The 20,380-nt window shown below is 43.4% G+C and overlaps 2 protein-coding genes across 2 annotated transcripts in view; both read right to left on the minus strand.

The window, feature by feature from the left end:
• nol7 (nucleolar protein 7) overlaps positions 1-17,238 on the minus strand; it is a 40,768-nt gene extending 23,530 nt beyond the window's left edge. The window contains exons 1-2 of the mRNA XM_072283658.1: positions 17,035-17,238; positions 14,398-14,458 (exon numbers count right to left, since the gene is read on the minus strand). Of these exons, the coding sequence (XP_072139759.1) occupies positions 14,398-14,458; positions 17,035-17,192 (219 nt within the window). The 5' untranslated portion in view covers positions 17,193-17,238. The remainder of the gene's footprint in view (positions 1-14,397; positions 14,459-17,034) is intronic.
• Positions 17,239-19,122: 1,884 nt separating this feature from the next.
• LOC140212625 (NAD-dependent protein deacylase sirtuin-5, mitochondrial-like) overlaps positions 19,123-20,380 on the minus strand; it is a 32,938-nt gene continuing 31,680 nt past the window's right edge. The window contains 1 exon segment of the mRNA XM_072283659.1: positions 19,123-19,494. Within this exon segment, the coding sequence (XP_072139760.1) occupies positions 19,419-19,494 (76 nt within the window). The 3' untranslated portion in view covers positions 19,123-19,418.

The raw sequence follows: 20,380 nt of genomic DNA on the forward strand, positions 1-20,380 counted from the left end.
GATAAATCATAAGGCTAGGCATAGAAATAGAGTTAGAAAAATAGGGCTATTAAATAGGCAAGTAGTGAGATTCTAAAAATACCATAATAGAAAAAAGGAAAAAGAGAACAACATGACAGAGAAAGGAACGGCAGTAGAAATATTGAGCAGAAAATTCCCGGTGTGTCAAGGTAAGATCGCGGAAATTTCAGAGAAGTGGGAAAAAAGAACTAAAGAGCTGGTCACGAAGTGGCCAAGGGAAGGAACATTTGATGTAAGCTTATGTGAGGAAATGGAAGCGCTAATTAAAAATCACAAACCCAAAGATAAATCTAAAAAGAGAAGGAAAAAGGGAACAAGAAATGGAAGTGTTAAAACTCTTTAGGATGGAGGGAGAAAGGTTAAGAAAGACGGGAGGTATATTAGTAGTAAGTAAAAAAGACACTGAGAAACAAAACGAGCAGTCTGATAAAGAGAAGGAGAAGCATAACAGGGAGCCTGCTTCGGCTCTATACCCAGACCTGAAAGACATAGAGAAACCTCCTCCCTATTATGAGAAAGAAACCTGTAAGCAGTGTCCGATGATAACAGGAAGAGTGGATCTAAATTGAGAAATTAAAGTCTGGGATACCGAGGAGGAAAGAAAGAATCACGAAAAGGAGCAGAAGGAGACTTGTCGGGAGAGCAAGAGTTAAGTAGCGAAGGAAAGGGTACGAGAGAATGTAGGCAGAGGATAGGAGACAGGAGCCTTGAAGGGGAAAGACAGAGAGTGAAAAGGCAGATATTAGAAACAGAGGGAGAGATTAGGGAATTACAGTGGAGACTGAATTTCCAACGAGAGTTTGAGGATTTCGCATGGGCCAAAGCAAATGCTAGCTCAAGGCAGAAAGGAAGAACTCCATGAGGAGGCCAAGGGAGAAAGGAAACCCCGGAAAGAATCATGTGGCAGCCAGTAAAAATGTGCTCAGAAACAGATGGGGAGTCAGGCGAGGAGGAGAGTCAGGAGATGTGGGAAAGGAAAGGGAGAATGATGCCGTTGTTAGTAAAAGGATTGGGACAAGTACAGTATATTCCTTGGGGATCCCAGGACCTGGAAGGGCTGAAAAACACCCTGCCCAGCCTACATGAGGGTGCAGGGAAGTGGATTAGGGCCTTTGAGGAAGAAACCACGGGACAAATGTTGGCTATGGGAGATTTAAAGGCGCTGCTGATAAGGCTGATGGGAACCTCCAAACTACAAGAGTTGATGGAAGCAGCTGGCATACAGAATGCGGACAGCACACTGATTGACGGGGCCAGATTTGACACAGTGAGGCAGAGGATATGGGGGGCCCTCAGGGAGCTCTATCCACCCAAAATGGACCCCAAAGCCATGAAAGGGGATCCACTGGGAGACACTGAAAATCCAGCAGCCTATATAGAAAATCAGTTGAAAAGGTGGAGACTGGAAACTGAACAAGAGGTGGAAGGCAACCCATTTATGACTTGGATGTTTCGAAATGCTGTTTTGGATGCGATGCCTTCCCAAGTTAAGTCTAAACTCGAGGAAGTGGTTGGACTGATGTCAATGACCCCACAGGAATTCAGGGACCACGTAGTCCATGCGGTCGAAAAATATCGAAAAGACAAACGAAAGTTGACTGAGCAGCAAGAAGAAATGCAAAGGAAGCTGATACAAATGCAGCTTGAAGAACTTAAAAAGAAGGAAAAAGAAAAAGGCAAGAAGATGCTGCCAGCAGTGACCGATTTAAGCGCAGCCGTTGAAATGAATGAAATGCCATTATATGGAAGGACCGGTCGTGCCGTAAGACAGAGCCCGGAAAACCCCATGCCAATAATAAACGTCTTTGGAGGTGCTTTTCCACAAATGACCTATCAGGAACAAGATAAATTTAAACAGCAGCCCAAACAGGACTGGAAATCCCAAGGAGGGGAGCAGAGAGGTTATGGGCAGGAAGGACCAGTAAGGAAACAGGGGGGAAGAGAGATACAGAGACGGTGTTGGGGATGTAACCAGCCAGGACACATAAGAAGGGACTGCCCACTTAGGCCATGGGCCGTCACATACCAGCGGGAACCAATGAGAGGGGAACCACAGTCTAGCCAAGGACCAGACCCTGCAGGGCCGAATGGACCCGTGAACCTTTAGGGGTGCCCAGAGAACCCAGGTGGGAAGGGACACTACCCAGTGATAACAAGGGAGGCAGAGGAGGAACCCATTCTTCAGGTTGTGTTAGAAGGGCAGCTGACACCAATGATGATAGATACTGGAGCCACGTATACTTGCATACAGCCGCAGTATGCCCTTCACCTTCCCATGTCAGGAAAATTTATGACGACTGTAGGGTTCTCGGGAAAAACACAGTTGACACAATGTACAGCTCCAGTGAGATTAAGGATGGGCAGCAAAGGAATAGTTTTGCCGATATTAGTGTCCAAAGGAACTCCGATGAATTTGCTAGGCAGAGATGCCCTATTAAGACTAGAATTAAAATAAGAATGTACCAGAAGTGGGTTGAGTGTGGAAAGAGTAAATGCTCAATTACTAGTGCGGGAAGTCAAGAAAGCTAATGTCTTTTGGATAGGAGACATAGAAGATCAGATCTGGGAAACCTGGGAAAAATGGAAAAAGGGCGTGCAGGCTGTATTGCCCCAGGCCGTAGCGCCCAAATCCGAGTTACATTGCACAGTGAGTTTTGACGAAACTCAGAACAGAGAGTTAGAGGAGAGATGGTACAGGGAGGCAGGTAACCGGCAGCACCTAACAGGAGAAGCTATAATAATTGGGAGACAAGGGGCAGCCCTGCAAGTCAGGTGGAATACTTTCTTGGAGAAATGGTACAGGATACCGGAAGCTGAGCCCCACATAACGCTGCTGGTAAATGAGGGACATCAGTCTAAAGACCTAGGACCCTTAGTAAAGCACGCTGGAATCGTGGCAGTGTGGAGGAAGATTATGCCACAGGTGTGGGTATCAGGAGACAACGACTACTTTAAAATAGAGGTAGATATAGATATGGTAGGAGGTCGAAGTAACTCCCCAACCACACCTGACGTTATTGGGTAAGGAGGAAGGCCAGCAGAGAGATAACAAGCTGGATAGGTTACCATCTATCCTGTGGTCACAACATGACACGGATGTAGGGAAAATAAGAACAGCTAGTCCGGTAGAAATAAAGCTGAAAAAGGGAGCAGTTCCACCCAGGAGACCACAATATCCCCTGAAACCAGAGGCAGAAGAGGGAATAGCACCAACGATACAGGGGCTACTGGAGGCAGGAGTACTAAGGACAGACAGCCCATGTAATACCCCACTGTTACCTGTCCTTAAAGCGGATAAATCTAAATGGAGACTGGTGCATGACTTGCGAGCGGTGAATGAGGTAGTGGAGGACTGGCCAGCTGTAGTTCCCAACCCACACACACTCCTGACTAACGTTCCACCAGAGGCAGACTATTTTTCAGTGATTGATTTGTGTTCGGCTTTTTTCAGCGTTCCCCTGGCAGATTGGTGTCAGTACCTATTTGCATTTACATACAGAGACAACCAGTATACCTACACTAGAATGCCGCAAGGATTTAAACACTCACCACACGTATTTAATCAAGTGTTAAAGGCGGACCTAGAGGGCATATCGTTGGAAAGTACATTGATACAGTATGTGGATGATTTGTTGATTTGCTCCGAAAGTGAGGGACAGTGTGAACAGGATACCATAACCCTTTTAGAGAGGCTGGCGCATGGAGGCCATAAGGTATCTAGAAAGAAGCTGCAATTTTGCAAGCAACAGGTAGAATACCTAGGTAGAGTGATATCCAAGGGAGCGAAGGCGATAGCGCCGGATCAAATTGAGGCTATAACTAAAGCTCCCAAGCCCCAGTGAGACAGATGATGACGTTTCTGGGACTGACAGGATATAGTTCAGATTGGATTGGGGAATATGCTGAAATTGTAACGCCACTAAGGAAAATAATGAAGGAAGCAGGACATACAAGCTTGAAGAGTAATCTACAGTGGAATGAGGAGGCAGAAGTGGCTTTCAACACTATAAAGCAGGAATTGCAGTCAGCCCCAGCATTAGCTTTGCCTGACTACGAGAAGGCCTTTCATCTGTACGTATCCAACCGACAGGAAGGCTATGCTGCTGCAGTTCTAATGCAGGAGACTGGCACAGGTAAAGCAAAGCAACCGATAGCATACTACAGTGCGAAACTGGATGAGGTGGCTCAGGGGTACCCACCTTGTTACCAGGGATTGGCGGCACTATACTATGCATATGAAAAGGCATCATCCGTAACCATGGGCTATCCTGTGATTCTGTGCACACACCACAAGGTAGCAGAATTACTGGGAAGAGGGAAATTCGTGTTGACACCAGCCAGGATAGCCGCATATCAGATGCTACTGACATTTCCAGATATAACTATACAGAGATGCACCACCAGTAACATAGCTGATTATGTCCCTTCAGGGTATGAAGGAGAACCTCATGATCGTGTAGGGAAAACAATGGCATTCGCTAAATTGAGAGCAGATTTACGATCAGAACCACTAGAGGACGAAGATAAAAAGGTCCTGTTCGTAGATGGCTCTTGTTACAGGGATCACGATGGGAATCACGCAGGGTTCTCAGTAGTGCAACAGGATCAGGCAGACTTTAAGGTCATCAGAATAGAGGCATGTCTCCAACCGTGCTCCGCCCAGCTAGCGGAAATCAGAGCTTTGACGGCAGCGTGTGAAATGATGGAAGGAGAGAAAGTTAGATATCTATACAGATTCAGCATATGCTCATGGAGTGTGTCATTTATTTGGGGCAGTGTGGAAACAGAGAGGTTTTAAAAAGAGCAATGGAGATCCCATACCGCACTGTCAGCAGATTTTAGATCTAATAAAAGCACTGATGAAACCTAAAGCACTGGCTATAGTAAAATGCCAGGCACATAAAAAAGGAAACGATACAGTAACAAAGGGAAATCAAGCTGCAGATGAAGCAGCCAGGAAAGCGTCTGGGTGTACATCCGCTGTTATTGCATCCCAGGTAAGTCTAGAGCCGGAACCTATGGTAGAAGACCTAATTGAAATACAGGGAAAGGCAACTTTGGCAGAACAAACTTTGTGGAGACGAAGGGGGGCCAAGCAGAACCCAGAACGCCTATGGACCACGGAAGATCCCACCCCTTTACTGACTATCCTGATCTCAGAAGCACATGGGATGGATCATTGTGCAAGGGGGGAAGTAATAAGGAAAATAAAAAAGGATGGATTTTGGTCGCCTTATTTACAGGCTTCAGTAGACCATGTGTTGTCACAGTGCGAGGTATGTGTGCAGAATAATGTTCGGAAAGGAATTACAACCCCAATAGGTCATATACCCGTACCTGAAGGGCCATTTAAACACCTAGTGATTGACTATGTAGACATGATAAAAACAGTAAGAGGGAAAAGATACATGTTGGTGGTAATCGACAGATTCAGCAGATGGGTAGAGGCAGTACCCTCGAAAGATCAAGGGGCAGGAACAGTGGTGAAATTCCTGACAAATGAAGTGATCCCAAGGTTTGGGATACCGACAGAAATTAGCTCAGACAATGGTTCAGCTTTCATTCAAAAAGTGGTCAAGTTAGTTCTGCGAGCACTGAGAATAAAGCAGAGATTTGGATGTGTGTATCACCCTCAGTCGCAGGGTATGGCGGAAAGAATTAACGGGACCTTAAAAGCCAAACTAAACAAAATCTGTACAGATACTAAACTCAACTGGGTTGATGCACTACCATTAGCATTAATGAGTTACTGCATGCAGACTAATCGGATGACGTGTCTAAAACCGCGTGAAATGCTAACCGGAAGGCCCATGCCAGTGCCCCGGTGGAGAGGACCATATAAAGGGCCTAGTTTGGAACAACTGGAATTGGAATTAAAACAATACATGGGACAATTAACTATGATACATAAGTCTATTTATGCACAGGAAAAACAGAAAGAGCCAGAGATTGATCAAGGGGAAGGACCAATCAAGCCAGGCGATCAGGTCTACATGCCAGCGTTTCGAAGAAAGTGGAACGAACCCAGAAAGGAAGGGCCCTTTACAGTAACCAAAGCATCACCCACCGCAGTTCAAGTGGAAGGACGCTCCACCTGGTATCATCTCAATCACTGCACTAGAGCAGTCCCGCAGGTACAGTCAGGTCTGCCACCCGAGGTAGGTGGCGAAGAGGAACAAACAGTAGGGAACAGGCAAGAGCAACAAGAAGCTGACACTGAACCGCAGGAACTTGACCAAGTAATAAGGGAAATTTTTGGTCCTGAGGACAGGCCAGAAGACCCTAAGGATGGGGTTATGGATGGTAGTACTCTTTCCGATAATGGGGATGACTTGGGGGCGACCAGTCCTGCCCCCCGGGATGATACACTCAGATACTCTTGCGCAGATTTGGAGACCATTAATTTGGCAGATGTGGCATGGGACTGTTAGGATCCCACAAAACCTGAGAGAAAGGAGTAAGAGAAGCACAACAATTACTTCCGTACCATGGTACCAGAACATATGGTACCAATGGGCAAACTATACAGCAGGAATGATGAAGAGACAGAATTGTTATCTATGCTCAAGGGCAAGTCCAGTGCAATATGTAGTCCCCATGCCATACAACTCTTCCACCTGCGCACAATGGCGAAAGGAGCGAAGGGGGCAGTGTGCGCAGCAGTGTCCAAGTATAGTCAAGACCTGCAGTATGGGAATTTGTAGCAGGATAGATCCTTGTTATCAGAAATGTATTGACAACACACCAATGTGCCCTTATTGGTGTATGTTATACCAGGCTTCCTCGCAGTATGATCAAAACAAGCTTGCCTCTAACTGTAATTACAGCAGACCGTGGGCTATGAATAAAAGAAGCCAGACACCCACTTTGGGAAAGCTCAAAGTGCAGGAGCATTTGAGTTATGAATGTTTCACACGGGTGGGTGATCTCTTGGTTGGACATTTCAGTGGTAACTGTGCTGAGACTTGGGATGTAACCCCAGGCCAGAGATACAAGACAGGTACCCCTCCGCTCAATGGTGCACTGGATGCCCAGACCATCCCGTTAGCAGATACCTGGTGGCTCTGTGGGAAGGAGGGAGGTCTGAGATCCACGCTCCCCCTCGGTTGGACAGGTACATGTACACGAGTTATGCTGATCAAGAAGTTGTAGTATCCCCTGAAGTACAATTTGAAGCTCCGAAGCAGCAGATACTGCGGCGGAAGAGGCGAAAATATGAACTTGATCCAACAGTCCAAATTGACAGTATAGGACAGCCGAGAGGTATACCTAACGAGTTTAAGGCAAGAAATGAGATTGCTGCGGGCTGGGAAGCACTTATACCTGTGATAGGGGTTAGTAAAAATGTTGAATGGATAAATTATATATATTATAATCAACAGAGATTCATTAACTACACCGATGATGCACTAGAGGCCTTGGGGCAGCAGCTAGATGCAACCAGTAGAGTGGCGTGGCAGAATAGACAGGTACTAGACTGGCTATGGGCAGAGAAAGGAGGGGTCTGTGTAATGTTTGGGGAACAATGCTGTACTTTTATACCGAATAACACTAGTCCGGAGGGATCGTTTACCAGAGCAATGAATAAACTGAAAAATCTAAGAAAGGAAGTTAAACAAAATGCAGGGTTCGGACACCAGTTCTTTGACTGGTTAAATAGTAAACTAGGAGGATGGGGAGCATGGCTGACCAAGATTGCAGTAACCATTGGTATTGTATTGCTAAGCTGTGTGATCATTCTGTGCTGTTTTCTTCCATGCCTCAAGTCGCTTGTAGTGTGTGCTGCAATGAAACGGTTTCCGATGTTCCTGGAAATTGTTGGGTTGAGCCCTATGACACACAAGACGAACAGGAGAGAGATGAAATATGTGGGGATTAGGCTGTGAAGGCTCCTGAGTCTTTTTCCCTGTCTCCGTTACGAAGGGACGGGTTTTTGGCTCAGCGGCCTAGGGAGTTAGGGAGAGAACACTTTGAGTCTTAAGCACAGGAAACTATAGTTTAACCCAAATTTGGGAGTAAATGCGTGGCTTTATTTGAGCTTTTGTGCATAGACTCTCAGTCCTCTCTCTCTCTGTATGAGACCCTGTGGGTCTCAAAGGGAGGATTATGTTGGAAAATGTAAATGCATACATTGTATTTTCTATGTATTACAGTATTTACTCAACAGTATTTCAGTATTTACTCAAATGCACACATTATATTTTCTATATTTACTATGTAACCACTGCTAGCTGAATAGAGGGTATTCACTATGTAGCCATGACTTTTGACCTAATCACTATTAATTCAGGAAGAGAACTAGAATGAAGCCAAGTAGGAAGATAACGGTGGCGAGTAAGGTAATGAAATATGTGGCAGTATGTCAAAACAAGACCAATTAAGAAATAACTGTGGTTAGGGATGAGGGGACACCTGGTCTAAAAAGTAAACTAGGACATAATTAAATTGGGGAGTAAAACAATAGTGGAAGGTCGAGAGCGGATGCATTGATGATATGTGATCACAGGCCGTCTGGATATGATCATGTAGCTAAGATAGGAGATTGCTATAAAAAATGCTGTGTACAAGCCTCGATGGGCAGTCAGCTACTAGCTTTCTGATTGTCTCAGCTTTGATTTGCAAATTAAAGTTTAAAACGTCTTGAAGGATTTTCTGCGTCTCCTTGTTGTTTGTAAGAAACGAGAAACCACGACAGCCCACAATGCTGTGCCCACCTTCTAACCCACTCCAAGATCAATGTAACCCTTACCCCACAGTCCTCCATCTTTCTTTCATTCACGTGGCTATCAAAGTGTCTAAAATGTCGCTAATGTTATCTGTCTCTACCACCACCCTCCACTCTCTGTAAAAAACCCTACCTCTGACGTCCTCTCTATACTTTCCTTCAATCACCTTAAATTTATGACCTCTTGTATTAGCTATTTCCACCCTGGGAAAAAGTCGCTGGCTGTCCATTCTAAATATGCCTCTTACCTTACACACCTCTATCAAATCACCTCATCCTGTTTTGCTTCAAAGAGAAAAGCCCTACCTAAGAAATGCTCACTAATCCAGTCAGCATCCTAGCAAATCTCAGCATCGTCCTAAAACTTCCTCATCCTTCCTATAAAGGGGTGACCTGAACTGAACGCAATACTCCATGCTCTAACCAGAGTCTTACAGAGCCGCAACATTACCTCCAGCTCTAAAACTAAAACCCCTGACTAATGAAGACCAACACACAGTACGACTTCCCAACCACCTGATAAACTTTGAGAAATCTATGGATGCAGACCCCCAAGATCCATTTCTCCACATTGCTCAGAATCTTGCCATTAACTATACACCTTCAAGTTCAACCTTCCAAGACATTATCACTCCATACGTCACTTCTCAGTCCAGCTTTGCATCCTATTTATCTCCCATTGTAACCTACCATAGCCTTCCACACTATCCACACCACCACCAACCTTTGTGTCATCTGCAAACTTACTAACTCACCCTTCCACTTTCTCATCCAAGTCACATTATAAAAATCCTGAGAAACAGGGGTACCAGAACAGATACATGTGGACCTCTAGGCAGAATGTGCTCCATCTATTACAATCTGTAGGCAAGCCAGTTCTGAATCCAGGCACACCTTCCGACTTTCTGAATGAGCCTACCGTGGGGAATCCTGTTAAACACCTTACTAAAATTCATAAACACCACATCCACTACTCTACATTCATCCATTTGTTTTGTTACTTCCTCAAAGAATTCAATCAGACTCATGAGGCATGACTTGCCCCTCACAGAACCAAACTGACTGCCCCAGTTAATCTATGCTTCTCCAAATGCAGTTAAATCCTATCTCAAAGAATCCTCTCCTTTAGTTGCCTCACCCCTGATCTGCCACCCTCCAATCTTCTAGTACTACTCCTGTGACCAGCAAAGACACAAAGATCATCACCAAAGGCACAGCAATCTCTTTTTTGTCTTGCTTCCTATTGTAGTCCTGGGGATTGATCCATCTTAATGTTTTTCAAATGTATCAGCCCATTCTCTTTCTTAACATAAACATGTTCCAGCATTTCAGCCTGTTTTACGCTGTTCCTCACACTCATCAAGGTCCTATCTCTCGTGGATACTGAAGCAAAGTATTCATTAATGACCTCACTGACCTCTTCCAACTCACCAGGCACGTTTCCTCTTTTATCCTTGATTGGTTCTACCTTCATTCTCGTCATCCTCCTATTCTCCACATACATGTACAATGACGGTGTTTCTTAACCCTACTCGCCAAGCCTTTTTTATGTCCCTTTCTAGCCTCTAAGTCCCTTCAAGTTCAAGTTTAATTGTCAACCATATATGAATTCAGCCAAATGAAACAGAATTCCTGCAGAGCCAAGTTGCAAAGCACAGTACCGATATTTGTACACAGCACGAAGCACATATAAAATTGCAGTAAACATACAGTCACACAAAATACAGGTGTCCCCCACTTTTCTAACATTCGCTTACGAAACCTGTTACGGAAAAAAAATCAGCGCAAGATAAAAGGCAGCGCGCACCCCGAGCAGCCGCTCTCCCCTGGATTCGCGCCGGCATTGCTTAACCAGGTGCCTGTGAACAGCCGTTTGCAAGATGAGTTCTATGGTATTGGGAAAGCCTGAAAGAACTTGTAAGGGTGTTACACTTAGCGTAAAACTAGACATAATTAAGCCTTTCGATCGTGGTGAACGAAGTAAGGACAAAGTGAGTTTGGCTTGTGCAAGCTGATGAACATGATGTTGAAGAGATTTTGGCATCCCATGACCAAGAACTGACAGATGAAGACCTAATGCAATTGGAAGAATCGAAACTGAATGAGTAATGAAAAAGTACGACTTTAATTTTGAAAGGGTACGTCGGTTTAGGGGATATTTGCAGGATGGTTTGAGTCCTTACAAAGAACTGTGTGATAGAAAAATGTGTGAGGCTCAGCAGTCAAGCAAGCCTTCCACATCAGCCACAGCAAACGACGAACCTTGACCTTCGACATCGAGGCGGGCAGAGGTAGAAGATGACTTGCCTGCCCTAATAGAAACAGACGATGACGAGATGACACCCCAGTGTCCCACCACTCCAACCCCCAGGCCACGAACAGATACCGATTCACGGAGAATGCAACGGTAGCCAGGAGGCACACAGCACATCTTTAAGAAAAAAGCCGAAATAAGCATGCTAATTAATTAGGTGCCACCAACAATTACGTGCCAGGCTGCACCCCTGCACGCTTCGCGGCAATGTATCGCTTGGCGGCCTGGAGGGTGGGGGTCACTGCACCATCTCAACCTGCGATGACTCAGTCTAACACACCATCATCCATGTGCTTAATGTCTTCCCGATTCCTGTAAGTGATACTACACTGTACATACATTATTTCTACTTTATATTGGCTGTGTATTTTGACGTGTTATTTGGTATGATTTGGCAGCTTCATAGCTTAAAGGTTACTGGAGAGCGCTTGCACCGTGTTGTTGCCAACAGCGCCTCCGTGAGATTTTCAGTAATGATTGTGGAAAAGTATTTCTACTTTATATAGGCTGTGTATTTATTCCTGCTTTTATTATATGTTACTGTTATTTTAGGTTTTATGTGTTATATGGCATGATTTGGTAGGTTATTTTTGGGTCTGCAAACACTCACAAAATTTTCCCATATAAATAAATGGTAATTGCTTCTTCGCTTTATGACATTTCGGCTCACGAACCGTTTCACAGGAATGCTCTACCTTCCGATGGCGGGGGAAACCTGTATAGCCCAAGTCCAAGAACAAGCAGTTCTCAGCAATCTGCAAATGTACACACACAATCCAGCTTATCTTCCACTGAGCAAATACTGGACAGCAGCAATGATGGGAGGGGCTAGCCCCCAATCCAACACTGGCGTTGCACTACATTGCCTCTGGCATCTCCTCTCCTGGGCTTCTGCAGCAGGAAAGCCCATGGCTTGAGGCCTAATCCTGGCTGCAACTGAGGCCACTCAGCTCCCCCACTGTCTGGCTCTTCAATAAACAAGGGAAATCAACTTTACGTTTCCAATGTCCAACAGGCTCTTGCAATTGCAAGAGTAATGTCTAAGACAATCACTCACTGTTAGATTGCACACTATCTTCAAACTGTTGTCTTTCTGTAGCAGGCAGTAACACCATTCGCATCATCTCACTCGCTCCAACAAGCAGCTCACTGATGGAGTAGACCTGCCGTACTTGAAGTTCTTAATGTCCAACATTTTCTTGTGATCGTAAAATAGTTTTAAAAAAAGACAAAAGCACCTTTGGTTAGCCCCGGAGAGGCTGCTACACCTGAATACATTGCCACCTTACCATCTTAAGCTCTTTTCTGGCTACCTTGTAATTCTCTAGAGCCCTGTCTGATCTTTGCTTCCTGAACCTTAAGTATGATTCTTTCTTCCTCTTGACTAGATGTAAAACCATGGTTGTCTGATTCTTTCTCTGTCTTTGTGGGTCAAAGCTACCCGATGCATCGCTCCCTGACCATCCTCCATATTTCCATTGGGCATTTCCAAGTCTATCTGCCTAACCATGAAATCAGATGTTTTGTCAACTGCTCATATAACAAAGCAGTTCTTCCCTGGTGATGGAAGACCCAGGGAGCATTCAAGCTTGCATGTTTGGTTAGAAATAACATTTGTGCCACACTAGTGTGAAACAACAACCATTCCTAATATCACTTTTGCTAGGCATTATCATTGCCAAATTACCCACCAACACCTTTTTGGTCAACAATAACCAGAAACTTAATTGTAGGACAGCCAGATGCAATAAGTCTCAAGATCGCAGTTTTCTGTACGAAGGAACAATTTGCACTCATCTGGCCATTCAAGCTCCAAAAGTGCTACAGCTCAACACCACTATTCTACATGACTACTGCATAGTTAGATCGGATCCTGTCACAATTAACAGGGCTTTTTTGATATCTGGCCAATCAGAATACCTGATTTACCTTTTCTGACACAGCGTATTTGAGTACAAATGAGGTTTCTTCATAAAGCACATCACTACAAAGCCACGTTGACATGTTGCCCTTAGGTTCTCTTCTCCATGACATCCTACTCCTTCAAACCCACACTTGAGCCACAAGCTTTGAGGACTTTTCCAATAACTCAAATCTTCATTTGTTTTAAGAAAACATTTATGAATACTCAAATAATCAAGGACAAGTTTGACTGAGCTCTTCATATTAACTGAATTGAAATTGAAAACTACAACAATCTGGTTAGGACAAGTGGGCACAAACAGTAGGGAAACCAGACTGATGAAAAAGTAAATTCCAGTACACAACTCTTGAGAAGTTCAAGAGTTTTTCTGCTCACTTATTTAATTCTAATGGAACTACATAAATGTGACATTTTAAGCCTCCCGTTAATATAAACAACAATCAACAACTGATCTCACTTTGTTACCAACAGGAATTCTGCAGATGCTGGAAATTCAAGCACTTTATTACCGATGACTTCAACTACTCAAATATCCTTCAGGCAAGCCTTTGCTATATTCTACTCTCTGTTAACCCTGAATTCATCAAAACTCTGCCACCCATATTCTAACTTTTGCTTCCCCATTTAATCACCACATTCCTGCCTGTACCAACCTATCATTGCTCAAGGTCCAGCAATGCCTCTCTGACCTGACTCCTTCCCATCTCTGTAACCTCCAGCCTCCTTTCCTTTCTGCTTCCTTCTGGTTCATTGTCTCCTGTACTTCCCTGACCTAAATACAGCCCCTAAACAGCAATCATTACAATCTAGTCACAAAAGACTCCGCAGATGGTGGAAATGCTGTTGCTCATCATTAGAATCTAACTTACTGTGTAAATTCTTCATCATAGATAATTGATTCTCTAATTTCAAATATTGTAATAATCAGGGAAAATGTTGTCATTTAATCCACAATTTAAAATCAAGCCATTACTTTAAAACCTTGTCAAAAAGTTAAGAATCAACAATTAACAGTACAGCATTGAAATGGAAACAACTTGATCCTACCACTTTTCCTCCAAAGATACATATGGTGAAGCAGATGATGATATCCATGATTTTCAAAAAGAATTCAAAACATTTTCATAAATCAGCTTTATGCATTGATATCAGTGAAGCAGAATAAAGTGGTAATGTTTTGAATAAATTAAATTGCAAACTACTGCAGTATGCCTTAATAACATATACAAAAATAGTTATGAACCCTTGTTTTGAATGGACTCTCAAATGGAAGTCTTCTGTATGTATTCCCTATGTTCTCTACTCTCTTTATGTCTATGCTTTTCAGTTCATTCTCAATTTTAAAGACATCTTCCAAGTCCTATTTTTGATTAAATCCAGTACCCCTTTGGGGCAGTGAAATAAATACTTTACCTTTTGCTGTCTGAACAGTTCCATTTTTCTTCTTCTTTTTTCCTTCAGCAAGACTTTGTCCCTGAAATGATTTTAAAGAACAATTAAAAGTTATAATTTATTTATATCAAAGCTTAAGTGTACGTACTAGTTACTGTGATGTTATACAACTGGAAAAGGCTCCCACTCACAATGCAGCTTCCCCTACATCAGAGAAGCCAAACACAGATTGGGAGGAACTACATTCAGTGCACAGGGTGACCCCGAGCTTCCTGTTGCCTGCTATTGTAATTGTCCTACCGGTCTGGGACTCCTCCACTCTTGAGGCCCAATGCAAGCTTGGGGAACTGCACCTTGTATTCTGTCTGGGCATATTGCAGTTTTTAGAACCCAATATTGAATTCTATAACATAAGGTAACTTGATTTCTCTGTATCCAGTTATCTGTGATATTGGCTCAGCTTATTTCCCCCTTTCTATCTCTCTAGGAGAAGAGGACATGTAGTCTGACCTGTTGGGCATATATTCCTGCTCTGCATTTCACAACTCCTACATTCTCACTAACTGCTTGCATTCACCAGATAACTCTATTTACAACACATCTCCATGGTCACCCTGGTTTTACCCTATCAGAGACACCCACCCTCCTTGCAGCCCTACAAGCTGCCTTTGTCTCCTTCCTAATTCTGATGTCTTCAACCGAAAACATTAACTGTGTTTCTCTAACCTGTTCACTAATTTCCATTTTTAAAATATCTTTTAAACACTATAATTGTACCTATCAAGACCACTTCCTTGCCCCCATCATATACCCACCCCTCAGCCCCCCTTTAACCTAATCCTAACCTTAAATTGTGATAGATATTCACTGCCCTGGAACAGATCTCATGCTTAAGCTTCTTTTTCTAAACAGCAGCTGCCACTTGAAAGATCACAAATGGATGTAAGTAAACTTCCAACTAACAGTTTGCTTAGTGCCTGGCTGAAAAAGGAAATCAGTCTTCAGATGTATATGGACAACAACAATCAGCATGAAATTAAAAAAAAAACTCACCATAGAACAGCTTTACAAACAAGCTCTGTATTTTGAAGATGCCTTGCCTATAAAGAGTCGCTGCACCTGCTTTATTATTGCTCAAGTGTAGAGTAAAAGATAATGGGTTGTTTAATTTGGATTGTTTCAAACAAACTGACTCTTAACTTGCTTAGTTCAAGACAACTTGCAGAACAGATGGATATTTAGCATATTTGATATTGAGCAAATCAAATATCTTCATAAGTTGTGAGCTGTATGTACTCAGAAGGTAGTTTTACATCATTAATGGTAGCTAGCTGAGATCTGTGTCTCCAAAAATGCTTTTAGGCTGTTTGTGTTGAAAGGATATCTGAGGAAATATATGTATCCAAAGCCACCCAAATGGGAGAAAATACTATACATGTAGAGAGCAGTTTAGGCTCATTAGGAATGGGGTAAAGAACATCAAGAACCATGGAAGAAACAGAGGGTGAATTTGAATTCATTCCTCCAGCTTCAGTTTCTGCAACGTTACTATACCTTTTTAGCTTATAGGTATTTTACTGTGTTTTGAAAATCCTCCGAGTTTAAGAAATCCTTTGTGTGTTAGAAATCCTTTATGCCTAAGAAATGTTTTTGTGCTTAATGATGTGTGCTTTAGAAATGGTTTGCAATTTGGAAATATGCAAGATAGAAATCCTCTGAGAATTTTAAATGTGTTTTAAGGACTTTCTGGATTTAAACTTGTATCACTATAAATAAATTGACTGTGTTTTAATAGTGAGAGTACCCGTTTATCGGATAGTGCTTAAGGTCTTTGTTTCAGTTTATAACTTTGTAATCAGCAAACCCAATACCATCACCTCTAGTTTTAGACTGCTCTGGGGAAAAGCATGTGGCCTTCCACCTTATGTCCATAACCTCATGAGTTTATAAACCTCGATAAAGTCAACCTCAACCTCCTTTGCTCACGGGGATAAACAGTCCCAGTCTATCCGGGCTCTAAATGGTTAACAGTACCAGTAAATAAACGTGTTGTGTCCTTGAGCAAGGCACTTAATCACACATTGCTCTGCGACGACACTGGTGCCAAGCTGTATGGGTCCTACTGCCCTTCCCTTGGACAACATCAGTGTCATGGGGAGGGGAGACTTGCAGCATGGGCAACTGCCAGTCTTCCGTACAACCTTGCCCAGGCCTGCGCCCTGGAGAGTGAAGACTTTCCAGGCGCAGATCCATGGTCTTGCAAGACTAACAGATGCCTTTAATATAATTTAACACCGTGGATGTACATAGACTGAACGACACTATGAAAGTGAAGTGAACCTTGTACTGTTTCATTCGTTTCTGTCACATTTTTACCAATAAAGTTATTTATGTATGGCGTGATCTGCCTGGGTAGCATGCAAACACGTTTTTCACTGTATCTCGGTACGTGTGACAATAATGAAACAGTTCCAACAATAAACCAATTACACTTTTTGAAGTAAACGTGTTTAAGCCACAGGGGCTGCACTGTGGCTTAAGAACATTGCAGGACCGGCATGTTGATGTTGCCTGGGGGGTCAGCACAAAGCCCCGGGTTTCAGCCGGACACTCCGCCGTGGATCCAAGTCTCCGGCCGGGGACCCAGGCCCACCTTACCTCCGCACACTCTCTAGCGCCGCTTTCACGTTCCTCTCGGCCTTTTCCCGAGCGCTACTGAACGCCACCTCATCGGGGGCATCATCTTCTTCCCCGTGGCTGGATTCAGCTGACATTTCCACCGACTCTATCTCCCGCACCGGGCGCTTCGGCGCCATCTTCAATGACGTGGATCACAAGCCCCTTCTCAGCCGGTGCGAGGTCCACTAGTCTCCCCTGTCGGCGGGAGGTCTACTATAGACTCCCTCTGGCGGCGGGAGGTATAATGCACACTTCCCCTGCTGCTAGGAGGACCACTACACCTTTCCCTGCCGGTGGGAGCTCCAATGCAGGTGCCCTCTGCCGGTGGATCGTCCATACATTCCGGTGGCCGGTGGGAGATCGGATAAGCGTTCCTCCTGAAAGTGGGAGCACCCTCGTAAGTTTTCTCCAACGCTGGGATGATCAATATGCATCCCCCCTGTCCTTTGTCTATGGGAGAGGTCAATTACAGTCTCAACCTGCGAGTTTGGAGGTCCACTTGCAGTCTCCCCGGCCGTTGGGAGGTTAATCACAAGCTCGCCCTGTCGGCGGGAGGAGACTGATACAGCCTAGCAATAATGATGGGAACACTTGTTCGTAAAAGCTTCTTTTCATATTTCAAATAAATAACTTTTTTTACGTACGAGATTCACCAGCCTTGGCGTAGATTTAACTAGACTGCTGAAGACTGAATCCCATAATCCGCATTTAGCTATGAGATAGTTTGCTAATTTCTGATCTCTTCCTTCTCCCCCTTCTGTTGGTAAAGGGTGACAATGATCTAATGGGCAGTGCTCTATATTATTAGTTCCAGCAGTTTTTCTCCCCTCATTCATGTTCTTCTATTTACATCTACTATACACAGATCAACTGCTAGCTTAAAATGGTGAAGGCGTGTTCTCAGCCAAGAGTAGCTTTTACTCATTCTGTCTCAATTCCATTTCAGTGGCTAAAAATGTTGGATTTTTTTTTACTCTTCGCAGGATTACTGACTAGAAACATCTATTGTTTCTCCTTCGCAATGATGCCTGACCTGCTGAGTATTTGCAGCATTGCTTCTAAAACAATTATGTGTGTAGGAAATAGGAAAATATAGTCTGCCAGAAGCTGGTTGTGGCAATTCTGACCATAACACTCACATGGAGATAAGACTACATAAAACTAATACTATGTAACTACATTTATTGAGATACAGCAGAGTTACAGACACTTCTGGTCCAACTACACCCATACTGCCCAATTACACACATGTAACCGATTCACTTACTAATCTGTATATCTTTGGAATGTGGGAGGAAACAGGAGCACCCAGCAGAAATGAACCCAGGTCGCTGGTGCTGGAAGAGTGTTATGTGAAGCATTTTACCATGCCACCATTATTTTAACTAGATTCAATTTTACTTAAACTACTGGAAAAGAATTTTGCACTTGCTACATGTTTTAAAGTTCAAGTAAATTCAATGTTCAAAGTAAATTTATTATGAAAATACATCCAGTATATGTCACCATATACATATAACCCCGAGATTAATTTTCTTGCATACACAGTAAATCCAAGAAACACAACAGAAACGATGAAAGACCGCACCCAACAGAATGGACAAACAGCAAATGTGCAAAAGAAAACAAACTGTGCAAACACAAAGGACAAAAATAAATTCCTTGCTTAGTCATTTATTATTAGTAAGTTGTGGGGACATTCCAATGATGGGGCAAGTGAAGTTGAGTGAAGTTATCCCTTTTGGTTAGGAGCCTGATGGTTGAGGGGTAATAACTGTTCCTAAACCTGGCGGTGTGAGTCCTGAGACCTTCCTGATGGCAACAACAAGAAAGCATGTCCTGACTGGCGGGGGTCTTTGATGATGAATGCTGCTTTCCTGCGACGTTTCATGTAGATGTGCTCAATGTTGGGGAGGGCTTTACCCGAAATTTACAAACACAATTGCTCAAATGTACCCAACTGGGGCAGTTGAGAACTTGCTGCTTTGAAACATGAATTGCAGACACACTTAAGTGTTTTCATATGTAGCAGTGTTCCACTTGTAAAGACAAAAATATGACCACCAACAATTTCAGTTGTTTTATTATAGAGAAATTTGCTAATGCATACATTAATTCTAGTAGTATTGATCATCTGATAGGAGCCATCAGAAACCACCTTATAAATCCTAAAATAAAACAGTTAAGAATTGTGTTGTTAATCATTAACTAAAATTATTTACTCTTTAGTTTCACTGAACATTGTAAATGAATCAGTGGTAGTCATTTCTTATTATTGAAAACACCACAATATGTTAAAGTGCTTAATCTTAAAATATGACTCATGAATTGTTCATTGCCTAATTGTGAATAGTGTAATTTTCTTAAAAAATAACTTCACTTTCATGACGAGCCAGTGCTGGTGGTAGTGTTGTTCCACATGGGCCTTTAAAATAAAATCTGCAAAGAAAAATATAAAGCATTAGACCAATAAACTACTTACTTCCATTGAGTACAACTGGAATTTATCTTTAAAATGTGCAAAGGTATGAATGGAAGATATGTAACCTAAAATTTCTAAGACACATTATGAAGAGTATTTGGATTTTTTGTTTAGTGCATCAGATAGGAATGAAAACATGGGACTTTTTGTGCCACCTCCAACGGGATCCCACCACTAAGCACATCTTTCCCTCCCCCCCCTTTCTGCTTTCCACACAGATTGCTCCCTACGCGACTTTCTTGTCCATTTGTTCCCCCCCCCCATCCTTTCCCACCGATCTCCCTCCCACAACTTATCCTTGTAAGCAGAACAAGTGCTACACATGCCCTTACACTTCCATTCAGGGCCACAGACAGTCCTTCCAGGTGAGGCGACACTTCACCTGTGAGTCGGCTGAGGTGATATACTGCGTCCGGTGCTCCCGATGCGGCCTTCTATATATTGGCGAGACCTGATGCAGGCTGGGAGACCGTTTCGCTGAACACTTACGCTCTGTCCGCCAGAGAAAGCAGGATCTCCCAGTGGACACACATTTTAATTCCACGTCCCATTCCCATTTTGATATGTCTATCCACGGCTGCCTCTACTGTCAAGATGAGGCCACACTCAAGTTGGAGGAACACCACCTTATATTCCATCTGGATAGCCTCCGACCTGATGGTATGAACATTGACTTCTCTAACTTCCGTTAATGCCCCACCTCCCCTTTGTACCCCATCCCTTATTTATTTATTATTATTATTTTTTAATTTTCCTCCTTTTTTTTCTCTCTTTTTTCTCCCTCCGTCCCTCTCATTACAACACCTTGCCCATCCTCTGGGGTTCTCCCCTCCCCCTTTCTTT

The sequence above is a fragment of the Mobula birostris genome, chromosome 19 (genome assembly GCF_030028105.1).
Source record: "Mobula birostris isolate sMobBir1 chromosome 19, sMobBir1.hap1, whole genome shotgun sequence".
In the NCBI taxonomy this organism is placed as follows: domain Eukaryota; kingdom Metazoa; phylum Chordata; class Chondrichthyes; order Myliobatiformes; family Myliobatidae; genus Mobula; species Mobula birostris.